At 37.8% G+C, this 14,179-nt stretch overlaps 2 protein-coding genes across 4 annotated transcripts in view; one reads left to right on the top strand and one right to left on the bottom strand.

Annotated features, from left to right (window-relative positions):
• Positions 1-9,374, bottom strand: part of KIF18A (kinesin family member 18A) — a 42,820-nt gene extending 33,446 nt beyond the window's left edge. The window contains exons 1-6 of one of the 2 annotated variants that reach the window (XM_080595243.1): positions 9,245-9,374; positions 8,657-9,051; positions 7,758-7,915; positions 6,534-6,638; positions 5,341-5,451; positions 54-251 (exon numbers count right to left, since the gene is read on the bottom strand). In XM_080595243.1, coding sequence (XP_080451369.1) covers positions 54-251; positions 5,341-5,451; positions 6,534-6,638; positions 7,758-7,915; positions 8,657-8,984 — 900 coding nt within the window. In that variant the 5' untranslated portion in view covers positions 8,985-9,051; positions 9,245-9,374. Of the gene's footprint in view, positions 1-53; positions 252-5,340; positions 5,452-6,533; positions 6,639-7,757; positions 7,916-8,656; positions 9,058-9,244 lie in introns of both variants that reach the window. The other variant, XM_080595242.1, reaches the window with a different exon arrangement.
• Positions 9,227-14,179, top strand: part of METTL15 (methyltransferase 15, mitochondrial 12S rRNA N4-cytidine) — a 95,773-nt gene continuing 90,820 nt past the window's right edge. The window contains exons 1-2 of one of the 2 annotated variants that reach the window (XM_080595261.1): positions 9,227-9,365; positions 10,453-10,732. In XM_080595261.1, the coding sequence (XP_080451387.1) occupies positions 10,469-10,732 (264 nt within the window). In that variant the 5' untranslated portion in view covers positions 9,227-9,365; positions 10,453-10,468. The other variant, XM_080595260.1, reaches the window with a different exon arrangement.

Below are 14,179 nucleotides of genomic sequence, written 5' to 3'. Positions count from 1 at the left end.
AAGGGTTTTCACAACACTAGGAGGTGAAGACTGCACAAGATATCGGTACATACCTTTGGATCAGCCAAGGCATTAATGACATTTCCGAGAGCTAGGAGGGAGCGGTTAATATTTGCTCCTTCTCTAAAACGAGCCCCCTTGGCATTTGTAGCACTGGCACGTTCAGATCCTGCCAGGTCAATGAGGGACATTTTGGCAATGCGAACATTTTGACTAATACTAGCTGTTTTGTCTTGCTGCCTTAGGTAAATCTACAAGGGGGAAAAAAAAGATCATATTAAGAAGTAACCACTAACCAGTCTCTTATTACTCTAAGCAGTAAGTTACTTTTACAGTCTAACAAGTGTCTTCAGAAATAGTCCCTGAAATACTTTTAAGAATGTAAGTTAAACCTTTCTGTACTCAGCAACCGGCAGTTTGGCCTAACAAAACACAGCAAAACTATTTCTAAGACTTACCTCACATTCATCTGCTTCAGGTACTAGTAGGAAAAGAAGAAGCTGAGTGTTGTTGCACTGGGTTTGGCTGGGACATAGTTAATTTTCTTCACAGCGGACCATGCATTACTTTCTTTCAAATCTGGGAAAGCTGATCAACTGTAACAGTGTTGCTAAAGCACCCATGTTTTGTTCAGCAACAGCAAGGCCGCCTCTGTCTGCGCAGCCCTGCAAGTTGGTTTGGGGTGTTCAAGAACCTGGGAGGGAACGTAGCCAGGACAGCCAACTTGAACTGACCGGCAAGATATTCCGTGCCATACAACGTCACTCCCAGTGATTAAACGGTGTGTTTCTCCAAAATAGTCATTGCTTGAAGAGTACCTGGACATCGGACTGTTGGTGGAACCTGACTGCTTTTACTTTGCTTTTTGCATCTCTGTTACCTAAATGACTTTATTTCAAACCACAAGGTGGCCTGTCCCACATACCTTTGTCCTTCTGATTATCTCCCATATTCCACTGTGGGGGAATAAGCAAATGACTGGCTGTGGCCTTACAACAGTGGCAGATTGGTGAGCTTCAAATTAATTTGGTAACTAAAACAGCCTGTTTCTTTGACACTTCAGGTGTATACCACACTATTACGCTTTCAACTCTGAAAGGTATTCATTTTTTAAAGGCACCTTTAAGAATAGGTCGAAAAGATGCATATAGGGATAAGTTATGCAGGAAAAAGGCTGGACTTTCAGAAATTTAGACTGAATTTATTTGAAGCTATCATTAATTGGAGCATAATACTCATCCACTACTGTGGAAATTTATACCACTCCAGGGTCTTCTGGAGAGCTGTGACCCCTGCAGTCTTGTGCTCCCCCTCATCCCTTCTTGATAGACATTTTCAAGGAAAACATACAAGAAATACACAAGAAACCAAATACTTTTGCCTCCTTGTGCTAGTGAAGGTGTTCTTGTTCAGGTTTCTGATCATATAGGCAGAGGATAATTATGCAGTCGCTAAGAATTAGTTGTCCTTCGGTAGCTATAGCTTTTACTTTTCCACAGTTCTCTCTGTACTCGCTCTTTCACATTGAGTACCTTGCCATTCGTAAGGCTGACAGTTTCTGACACTTCCATAAATGCACTTTCAGACTGAATTGGCAAAGTGTTGCCATACATAAGGTAATTGCCTAATAAAGACAATATCTCAACAGTTCAGTAGCTTTAAGCTTTGCTTATGCAAAACAAAGTCATCACATCAATTTCTAATAGAAAAAAATGACAAGTATTGGGACTGAAGCCAATTAAGGAGAAACTTCTTAAGACATATACACAAGTTATGTCTATACCAAATAGCCATGTTCCTACATCAAACAATAAAAAAAGCCCTGTTGTACTATTTCTAGTGGGGCAAACATACAAAACAAAAGAGGAAAAAAAAGAGGAAAACCACTTCCCTTTATTTATCTTGATCAAGGAACTCTTAGCCAAGTAGCACTTGACCAAAATCCAGTAACGTGAAGGGAAAAGTCAAGTGACATAGGAAAAGGTGGAGTGACATGTTGTATGATTCAAGCTTTTATAAAAACTCAAGATATACAAGAAACGCCCCAAAGCATAATCTTTTATTTCTTTGTCCATCTGCAGAACACTTTCAATAGACCAGTGTGGCAACTGGGATTTTACTTCTAGATGTGGTAACTGCCTGACCTAGATGAAGATTTCAAACGTGAGACAGACAGGCAGATAAAACTTGCATCTCTAAAATCAGCTTAGAATGTCCTGGGCCAAGGCTTCACTACTTTTTCATTCAGTTCCAGAAAACATCCTGCACCTCTAAAGTTAACAACAAAAAACAAAGCCAGTATAAAAGACAATCTGATCTCTACAAACAAAAGCAACCCTTAAAAGTAAGGTAAATTTTAAAATTGAAGAGGAACCAAGACAGCAATAGGGATTTCTCTTCATTTACATCTGTTGAACCGAAGAGGAAATAAGGAATAAGCAGCTAAGACCTTTTCAGAACATAATGGATTTATGTAAACAATGGAGATAGATGCAACAAACTAACATAAGCAATTACTTGTAGTACCAGTGGACTAGTTTATCGTTTCTTAAAGATGTCAACACTGTTAATAAGTGCCTCAATTAGATAGCCTATCTGAGATCCCACTTTGAAAAAAGAGAGCGTATGGTTGTGAATTTGCATAGTTTAAATCAGTACACAAATTAAAACGTGAGACTTCCAGTTGCATTCATTGGACCAATATAGTTTCCAAAAGTTATTACTTCGAAGTGCTTCATGTAGATATAGTATTTATATTAAGCATTTTTACGGAATTCCTATAAGTGACATACTGCCTCTCCCTTCACCCCAAGCACAAAGTCACTTCTGTGAAAAATGCTTAAAGCCCATTCATTGTTAAGTGAGCTGTTACTCAAAGGCTGCACCAGCTTATTTTTTACTTTGAAGACTCACATTATTAGTAGATATTTACATAAATCATACATTTAGGATATAATTACCTAACAAAAGAAATCATGACTTCATGACTTCTAGCAATAACTTAATCACTTGACAGAAAGTAACATTTAAGTGAAAACAATTAAATACCTTTGTTGACAGCTAGACCATCTCAAAAGGCAGAATAAACAAAACAAGCATTCAGGATTATCTCATTACAATAATTAATTGGATGAGAAATACAGCTATGAACACCAAAGAAAGTTTCTGCTAGCTATACTAATCTGTTGATGCCAGCCTTGAACAAAATCAGTCCGAATGTTTTTGTGAATGAACTGTGCTTCAGTGATGAACGCTGAGTACATGGCAGAATATGCTTCTCAAAGCCATGGCAATGCAAATTTTTTATGATGAAATGTCTTTTACTTCATGACAGAATTTGAATATCCAGATATTGATCCACGAGTATCAAGTTCACGTCATCTAAGTGACTGCAGTCGCATATGGAGGCTGATTAAGAGACAATCAGTACAGTTCATGCAATCAAGGCTACTCTTCTAGCCACTACCACCACTACTCAGATGCTTACTCTAACAGTATTCTGTAAACATTCAAAGAATTATTTGTTCTCTGGTGTACCACACCAGCTTATAGTGTATTTATTACAGACAAAAAATTGAAGTTACTTCAGAGCTTCTGAATGGTATTACAAAAAATTCAATGAACACGCCACTTTTGTTCGATGTATTACAAAGAAGCTACTTGCTAAATATTTTTTATGTATACATACACATAAATATTTGCCGCTCCTACAATATTTAGATATGACAGGATCTTTGTTTTGATTATATTTTGACTTTTATTGCCAACCAGTAAACAATCCATTCATCTGCAAGCCTTTATTTCTTCTTTATATCTGCTCTCCAAGCCAGAATTAGTTTGTAATAATGAAATTAAAAAAAAAAAGAAGTCTGCTTAAGCATACAAATGCTTTTTTTTTGTCATACTTTCAAACAAACTTGTGGTAAAATACAAATATACTAATTCTGTCGATATAGTTTGTTTTATTTGGTGAATAAGCAATTTTTGCTAACAAGTAAATATATCTACGCTGAGATCTATTTGCCAGGGTAAACAGAACGTAGGCTGGAGAAGATGAATTCTCCAACAATCCCTATTCACCTAATTGCTTGCCTTCTTGTTAAAATACAACTAAGGTCCAACATCTACTTTACTTAATTGCCTGCCATTTTTAGAAACAAACTGAGAAGAATCCAAAGCCTGCCAGATACAACAATCAACTGTCTGCTGCCAAGCAAAGGTGAGAGAGGCAAGACACTTCAGCCCAAAGCAAAGAAACAAAATCAGCAGTTCATGCTCTGATCTCTTTCTGTGGCACAGCACTTTGTGCCTTATTAAAGACGGCACACGCAGGTGGCAATGCAGCTATTGACCTAAACTTGGTGAGAAGTCATTGCCTTAAATTTATGACCACGGGCAAGACCTCAGAGGAAATTAAAAACAGAAAGGACAATTTCAAACAGAAATCTAACATATATAGGAGAACAGAAGCTTTTAGAGTGGTAATGACTTTTGCTTATAATATTATGCAACCCAGAAGAGCAACATATAAATGATAGATGATAGCGTATTTTTGCAGTAATCAAAAGGATCAAAGGATCAAGAACTTTTAGCTAACAGGACCCATTTCTAAAGCATTATTATACAATGGCTTGTATTTAAGACAAGTCAAAATGACAAGGTGATGGTCTGCAAACAGCAATATTTGGAGAATTTGGAGAAATCTTCAATTCTAGCACATCTGTAGAACACCTGCAAAACCCTCATCTACAGAATTCAACAAAATATGCATTTGATTTTGATGGTCCAAGAATATGTCACTCAAATATTTTGTGTATAAAAATGACTTCAATAGTTCTAAAACTTGATGCAGACCAAAACATTATGAAATCTTGTAGTATGAAAAAATCACCATTAACCAAAATAAGCAAGATTGCTACGTACTGCTTGAGACACTCAGTTTATAGTCAGATGTATAGTGATATTCTGTAAAATATTCTCTGTGTAAAAATACTGAGCAAAGAAGGATAGAAATGGCCTTTTGATGTATAAAATTATAATAGGAAAGTATATTCAAGGCTCAAAATAACAGTTTTAGAGAAAAGGTTTTTTTCAAGGTCTGCAGTTTGAACTATTACAATTAGAGAGCTTTTCATTGAATTTACTTTTTCAAAATTTAATCACTCTGGAACATTTACATGGGATAAGAAGTCAACAAGAACAGTTAACTGGGACACTTAGCTCTGTGTGTCAAAATTAAGGTTTGATACAGTTTCAGAAAAAAAGCTTCTGCTTTATTCAAGTTTTGACAATAAGTAAAGCTTATAGTAATACTTGTGTACATCTGCTATATCATCTTACCTGAAATACAGCATGGGACCGAGAAGAGGAGGCATTTACATCTGTGGGATGCTGTGTTCTATTTTTATTTCCATAATCCAACATTTGAAGGATTTCCTCTGCTGATTTAGGCTTTAAGGGTAGAGCATAGTGAAAAAGAAAAGTATATTTATCTTAACTATACAAGATTTTGTAGTGATTTTAAGATATATCAACATGCACCTTAAAAAAAAATAACAGTAAAAACGACAACCAAAACCAGAGGTACTCAAAGGTATAGTTACTTGGAAATTCTTGTTTTAGAATTGAAGCTCTTCAAACACTCTGCTAAAAACAGTAAGTCATGAAAAGCAACTACCTAATGGCTTTAGAAATTTAAATAGCTTTTTTCCCCCCCAAAAAAAACACAATGATTTAAACAAACCAGCAAGTGTTCTCTGCAGTTAGCAAAAAAAGGTCTTAAGAAGGCTTTAATCTTTCTTGTACTTGCATCAAACAGCAACATAGTATTCTTTTTCCAAAGACCCAAGCTTTTCAAAAGAAAGCTTTCCAAGAATGAGCCAAACTAACGTGACTGTTTGCTCCTCAATCATTAATCTACACACGCAAAAGCTAGAAAGCTACAGCACATGTAACAGGCACTAAACACCTGCAAGAGGAAAAGCCTGCAAGAGTTAGTTAACAGTTTGAGAGCTAAGTTGTGTCACTAACTTTGCCAAAAAAATAAAATTCTGTGCTTGCCTGGAAAAAAAAAAAGAAAAGAAATGAATTATGTACATTATTTAAAAAAAAAAAATCCTGAGAGATAGGCACAAGGTTTTCTGAGGTGTTGAGTACTCAGACAGCACTGAAGATGGTGACATCCTTTAAGAAATACTAAGGTGTATTAGTTAAACAACAAGCACTCCAAAACCTGAAGATAAACATCAAATCAACAGTGCCTGTTTGATAAAGCCATGATTTTGAACAATGTTTTATTTTCTATCCAAGAAATTGATCCATGTAGCTTTTTAACAACATGATTTTGAATAATTCATTTATTATGTTTGCAGGCGAAGTTACTAGTGATTACCACAGAAAATTAAAAAAAAAACAAAAAAAAGAAAAAAAAGAAAGTTGCTAAGTTTCATACAGCTTTCATTCCACAATAACAACTTCATTATTTCACCTCACATATTACGAGGCTTCCAGAGTTTCAGTATCTATTTACATACCTGATGTAACGTTAGCCCTTGAACTACCACCCCTTTCTGGGTATCTTCACGAACAGCTAGAGGTCCTGAGTTCACTAGGAGATCGCGGATCTGTTCATTGTAGACCTTTAGAAAGGAATTTAAAATAGTTTAAAAACTACCCTGCTCTAATTGCCAGGATTAACTTGGAACAGAAATCATATTTTTTAATATGTATTTAAGATCAAGTAACATTAGTTCTGTAGAATTATCGCTAAACACCTTTCCTGCGTTGAACTTGGAATATTCTGTTTATTTAATTCCCATGAATTTTTTTTGGCCATTGAAGTTGGAGTCTTTCTTCGTAAATAATCTTTAGTTTTTATTTGCAAAAAAAGTTTGTTCTTACAAAAAATGCTTTTGCACCAAGTGTGAATATGAAGCGTTGATTATCACCTACTACACTTCATAATATATATATACTTCAGTGAGACTTAATCCAAAAATAGTTCTGTTAAAGTACTTAATTGCTTTAATTCTTAGTCTTTGGAAGCACTTGAAATAGCACATTTTTTCCCACCCTCCCTCCCCCTTGTTACTAACTACTCCTCCACTATGACTTTGTGGGGGCTAGAATATAGGAATAATTTTGCTACTCCTGCTTTATAGCACTGCCAAGACAGCTGCTTGTAAGAACGGAACTGTGATGCAAAAAAGATGGAGACAGGAAAGGAAAAGCCAACAGCAAATAACAACAGGAATATTTGTAGAAAGCTAAACAGTAGCATAGCAGATCTAATTGAAAAACTTCATTCATATGGGATACAGTAAAACTGAACTGAAATCTTTATAGAAATTAACATTACTGAAAAAGTATTAAATATTATTTACTTGTGCAATTTCAGCGTCTACAGGATTTTATCTTTAAGTCCTGAAATATAGCTCTGACAAGATTTTCTTTGTACACATTAACAGAGGCTCAGAGAAACTCAACTTATCAGCAAGACAGGAATCATTATGGTTTAATTAGTATGCTAGAAGAGACTGGCCTTTTTGGGAAGGCTTCTGTAAGACAGTAACAGGTACCTACAAATGACATCTAATGTGCAGAGCGCAGTTCAGTTCCTGGCCTATCAGGGACAGATTTTGTGAAGTTCCAAAACAGTTTATAAGAAGGGTGAAGGGAGTAAGGGAAGAAAAAAAAAGTCTTATTTACAAAAATACACCTTATTAAATGCAACATACCAAATCCAGGAGCTGGCTTACCTCTAAATAAGACACAGCAACATTGCATATTTTATCTTCTTTTATTTGGTCCATGCAATTATAAAGTGCCATCATGGTTAAATACATGACTCCAGGATCTTCAGGAGAACCTAGCATCGTGTGAGTCTTTCCGGCTCCTGTTGCACCATACGCAAGCACTGAATTTTAAGAGAAAAACACATACTTTGTACCAGTAAGTCAAGCCAATCAGGAACACAAGCTTCAAATGAACATTCACATATCTATCATATTGTACAGCTGTTTTCATAAGCCAATCAAATCTCTCACGCTTTGCCTTTTACAGCTATTGTAGTGGTCGTAGGAGAATGGTTGGACCAGATGATCTTGGAGATCTTTTCCAACCTTAATGATTCTATAATCATCAGAAAACTATTCCAACGTCATTTCTTTTTTCATTTTCAGTTCAAAGTTCAATCACAGACAACTTAAATGACAAATATTAATTCTTTACTCTCTTAACACTAAACCATGAACTTACTGCACGTACTTATTGCATTTCCCTTACAATGTTTTATTGCCAATTTAGAAGACAAGCTCTTGAAAAGAAAACTTCATAAAACAGGTGAACACCTTCAGTAAAACAACTAAACAGTTTCTGGTTAAATAACTCTTTCCTGAAGAGTCCTCTTGTAAGCACGCTTATTTCAGATCTAGTTCTGAAGTCTGTTATAACCCTAACAAGAACACTTTCTCAAAAGAGAGCATAGCTATCTTATCTTCCATAAGCAGGGTCAACCTCTCCTATCTACTAATTAAAACAAAATGCTTTATTTAAATGTCAGTCTTTTTAAGGCCTCTGCAGCAGATAGATACAACGGTAGAAACTTCATAGAACACAGTGAATTTTTTGAATTGAAAGAGATAAATAGCAAAGTTACCTGTACAGTTATAACCATTTAGGAAGCCATCAAGGACACTTTTAGTAGTATGCTCAAAGACTTCCAGCTGGGATGAGCTTTCAGCAAAAACAGCGTCAAACACAAATTTAAGATCTTTCTTTGCTCTTTTGTTAATATCCCTATGGACCAGTTTCTTCCTGTGAAAAAAGCCAACTTCTTCTTCCTTGGGATCAAAGACCAGCATATGTTGGTCAACGACATGAACAACTTTGCTGAAGTTGCCATCTTTTTCCTTTTGCGACTCCGGGCGGACGCGAACTACCACTTTCACGTGATTACAGACATCTTCCTCCTTCGCAGCAGACATAACAACGGTCCTTGCTTTCTCCCACTTTGCTTCCAGGACTCCCTCAGACCGAGCAGCTGAATCTTTCCTGTAACTGACAGATCTAGTGAATGTCTGGTAGTTGAAACATACACACGGGAACGAGGCGAGACCGCGGGAGTGCCCGGAGCCAGCCGAGGGACCGGCACCCCGGCCTCCAGCCTGCCCCCTGCGCGGGCAGCATTGCCCTGAGGCCCGCTGCCCGCCACCGGCCCAGCCCGTCCCCACCGGCCGCCCCTCACCTCAGGCCCGCGCCAACGGCCGCCCTGCCCGGCCGCCGAATTCAAACCCGAGCGGCCCGCCCCCCCCCGCCTGCTCATTGGCCGCCGCCGCCGTGACGCCAGCGGGGCGACGGCGCTAACGGTAAGTGCGTGGCGGGTGCGCGCACCGCGCGCGGGGCTGGGGAGGGCTCCGGCTCCGGCTCCGGCTCCGGCTCCGGCTCCTCCCCCTCCCCGCGGCCGCGCGCTGTGGGCTGCTGGTGCGGGCCGTGCCCGCGGGCAGGAGGGGCGCGGAGCGGAGCGGAGTCCCCTGGCTGCGTAGAGCAGCGGGTGGGAGCCGAGCGTACCCCTCCGTGCGGGTAACGCTTCCGGGGGCTTTAGCAGCCCCAGGTGGCGTGAGGGGCTCCTTGCCGGGCTTCTCGCCGTCCACGCAGTCAGTTCTCTAGAGCGGCTGTAAAACGCTCCTAAGTCGTCTCTTCGAGGTTACACTGTGGCGTGTCTGCAGTTACAATATTAATGGTATAAATACAGGGCCGCAGTTTTATCTATTTATTTATTTTATTTTTTTTAAGTGTCTCACGTCAAAGTTTGGAGTTGTTCTGCCCAGCAAGTGAGGGCATGAAATATGTTACTGCAGGCAGTGTTAGCAAAGGCGATGCTTTGTAAATAAAGCTTTATTGTTACCTATGTTTCAACTGATTTTTAATGTGTTTCAATTTGTAGTTTATTTTTTACTGCGTGCGTGGATTGTGGCAGTAACTAAAGCACTACTTGAAATACTTCTCTTTGATTCCTCTGTGCCTGTTCTAACTACAAATGCATTGAACTTAGCAACCAGAGCGCTCCTGCAGAGCAGGTGTCTCACTGTGCCTGCTAGAGCTGGGAACAATATGACAGCTAAGTCCCAGTTTTGGTTGCGCTCAGATGTGGTTAGTCATTTAGTGTGAGCATCTCTGAGGCGTTTGAACACCGTTAGAGTCCTAGCAATGTCAGGGAAAAGGAGGGAGGGGCTCCTTATGGAAAGAAAACCATTGTTGCTCAGATATGATTGATTGGCAGATGAGCTTCAAACTTCTGATAAAAGTTGAAGTGAGGGATTCTCAAGACTCTTTGCTGGCATGACACTTCTGCAAAGCCACCTATCTTATTCCTTTTTTTTTTTTTAAAAAAAACAAACCTTCTGTTTTAAATATTTGTTTGAAAGTAACTCCCAACGTCTGCTGTTTTTCTAGGTCGATCAACTCCAAAATGTTATCCCAGCGTCTGTGCCAAGTTTACAGATGTTTGTTTCTGTGCAATGTAAAAGCGAATTCGGTAAAGGTAGCTACTTTAACCAGAAGGATCCATTCTTCAGCAGAACGTTTTTCAGACTGTGAGTTAAAGGACCAAGCCGTACAAAAAAATGAAACTGAAGGGTTGTCTCAAAGTACAGAAAGCAAAAATTTTGGAAGATTACACGTACCAGTGATGCTGGAGGAGGTTGTTAATTGTTTATCCCCACAGTCAGGCCAGGTGAGTTAAATAATTGATTAGCATCCATGATTCAGTAGTTATCCAGCAGAAAGATCTGTGCAGTATAGTGATAACTTGTTTAGAGAAATAAAGAGGTGCTCTTTAAGACTCCGTTCCACCTTTTGAAGTGTCTAAATTGTTTTGCAATTTGAATGATGTTTTTCTATTTAAAATAATAGAAATCTGTATGCCTGCATTTAACCAATAGGGCCAAAAAAGCAATCTTTCTAAATTGTTTTTGTGCATTTTGAGGGTTGCGTTAATTACTAACAGTAGCAGGGAATTCTTATATCGTCACTTTGTGAAGAGCTCTCTTCTTTTTGTATAAGAGTTATAGAAAGTATGTAGGTATTAAAAAAATCATGATAGAATCATTTAGGTTGGAATAGAGACCACCAAGATCATTGAATCCAAGAACCAAACTGACTAATCACGCCCCATCACTAAACTTTAGAACTATGACGAAATTTTCACACAAGGAACGTATAAATTGTGACGTTACATGTAAAGGTTTTTCAGTTGTGTAAGTTTGTACTAAAATAAGAATTAATGCTAATGGAGGGACTATTTATTCAAATTTGGTTGTTGATACAAAAACAGTTTTTTTTTTTTTGAGTTGAACTTACAATAGAAACTATTCCTGTTTATAAACTCTAGAAAACACTGGTCTCTGAAGGCTTTTTGAGTGTTTAAATATTTATGAATGTAAAATACCTTATTATTGGGGTGGGATTTTTTCACGTGTATATATGTTGCTTTGCAGAGATTCCTGTGCTAGTGGTTAACCCTTAATGCCAGTCATAAGAACACCAGTGTGTTATCTTGAACAGATGTATTTATAATATGACTAACCTTTTTAGCATAATTGAAAATGAAAACCTAACTTCAATTTTTCTTTTTCTAATAAAAGACACTAAATGATGTATTTGCAGCACTTTATGAAGAGTGAAATCTTGAAAATAAGTAGTGTGCAAAAGGGCACAGTGTGTCAGCTGAGTCTTGCTAAAGCAAGCATCGTTGGAGCAATTCTAAACAAAGATGGAGACTGCTTTTCATTGCACAAATGGTGGTACAATTTACGTTAACATGGGTGTAGAACTGTGACTGTTGCATCAATTTATGTTTTACGGTTGAAGTCATGACTAGGAAGGCCATGAATGTGTTTTTGCCGTTTTGAGCAGGAAACATAATGTTCATATCCTGGATTTTGCTTTTCTACCTTCTCTCATACATACACAAAGGTTTCCTTTACTCAGTTTTAAGACAGTTATATTCTTTGTTATGAGAAGAAGTTGATTTGGGCCTTTATTTCTTGTAATGTCCTAAGGCAAGGAGTTGCCAATAGATAAAAAGTCCAGTTAGAAAGAGAACATTCTCCCTATGCTTTTGATCAGTGAATGGGTTTTTCATTTTAGTTACGGGATTGCTAAGAGGGTAAATGTTACTTTAAGAGTGAGTCACAAGTGAGATCAAGATAGTACCCTCCTACTGAATATTCCTGTTGACTGACATCTTTGTGGAATCTGTCAGGGATTTAAGCAATAGTAGTTCCACTTAGCTTTGCGTCTCCTTTTACTGCTTTAGATCTTGTTTCTACAAAGTCCATTTGGTAGTCCTTTCTTGGAAACACATTATACAAATTAGTTTTTACTGATCTACCTTACTTCTCAATGAAAAGTCTGTTGCAGTAAATCCAGACATCAGTAATTTCCCTCTTAAGCTTACTCTGTTGACTAAACTACATTTTAGCCTTCTCAGTCTGTTAGCATTCTTTACGTGTACTTGACCACAGGTCTTGCAGTTCTTGGGGCAGATTGAGTTTTCCCTGTTCTCTTGAGCTTTGAAAGTAGCAAAGAACTGAACGTACCTTTTCAAAATGAACATCTTCAAAATGTACATCTGCAAGTATGTTTTTCTCATTTTCACCTTTTTCCTATTTTTTCTTTTGCAACAGTTGCTAGCTACTGTCTTTAACGTCATAAAGCTGTAGCGATAAGACGATTTCAACAGTAGTGAGTTTTAGTATGAAACTTCAAAATTTTAATCATCCTTATGAGTGTCTTCTAACAAGGGTTCTTACGAACTGCAAAACTCTAGGAAACTATTTTGGTAGTCCAGCACAAACACCCCACTATGTATAATATTTAAACTTCAGCTAGAACAAAACTAAATATCGTACCCTACTTAGATTTAATGGCAGAACTTGTAAGCTGGTGACATCTATGGGGTTACATTAAATATAATTGTATACAATAGTCTAGAACGGAGATATGGTAAGCTCTAGGAGTATCATTTAAGTTATGACAATTCTGGAAGTGTTTCCTTTTTATGTCTGTAAATGAAATGGTCGGTGATCAAACTGGTGGTGAGAAAGAACGAATGAGCCTGTTCCCTTTTCTCCAGTCTTTCAGTGACTCACCAGAAACAGTTAATATTAGATGATCTTTTTAGCATATTATGCTGTTTTTACCTTAAAAAAAAAAAAAAAAGAAGTTGTTATTCCTCAAACAGATCTTGGCTTGCATCTTCTTAAGGTACCCTCTTTGATTTTTATGTTTTTACTACCCAGCTTGCGTGGAAGGGCTATCTTTTTGTTGTTGTTGTTGAAATAATGTATTAGGGACATCTAGCTTCTAGAAAAAGACAGAAATTTCTTAAACATCCAGCTTTGCCATGAGCTTTCCTTTCAGTCTTTCAGGTCTATATTTCATTGTTCTTGTGACAGCTTCTATTTTCATGCATCCAAATGTCAAAATATTTTTTCAGCTGAGAACGTGTGTGAGCATGGCCTTCTAAAGTAAAGAAGGAAATATCAAATACTGCTGACAGTCGCATATAGATCTTTTATCTCTGAAGTGTTGTTTGAGCTCTGTAATTGGTTTGAAGACAGTAGTTTATCACTTTCTGAAGTTCTGTTGCCACTGTTGGATGTTGCTGACCCAGAGCATCGTTGTTTCCTTCCTAATGCGTGGAGCTAGTTAGCCAAATAATGGGTGACAGTCAATCAGATGAAGGTGAGATGGACTGCTGGTGTGCAAAAGCAGAATCTATTCTTCTGAAGTTGTCGTCTTAGTTTCTTTATATCCATGTCCATATGATAATATTCCTTTTCTTTTTTTGCCTTATACTGAATATAAGCTCTTAAGGACAAAAAAGAACCTTCCTCTGTACAGCACCCTGCAGTGTGGCCTTCTGTTTTGTTCGAAGGGTTTCCAAGTGTCACGGTGTATAAATAGTTCTGTGGCTATGTTGGTGGCCAGCGTACTTATCGTAGTACTTCCAAAGCCATCTGCAAATGATTTGGCTGGAACAATGCATTTACAGTAAAGGCTCCCAAAATTCAAGTGTTTCGCAGTGCCTCCAAGATAAATAGGAGTTTGAAAAGGGACCTGGAAAAATGAATTCTGAGTTCTCAAGTTGTATGAGGCATTTTGTAGGGTGCAGCCA

Source organism: Anser brachyrhynchus, assembly GCF_964034855.1.
Source record: "Anser brachyrhynchus genome assembly, chromosome: 5".
Taxonomy (NCBI): Eukaryota; Metazoa; Chordata; class Aves; order Anseriformes; family Anatidae; genus Anser; species Anser brachyrhynchus.
The sequence above is the reverse complement of the archived record's forward strand: the minus strand, read 5'-3'. Positions and strand labels throughout refer to the sequence as shown.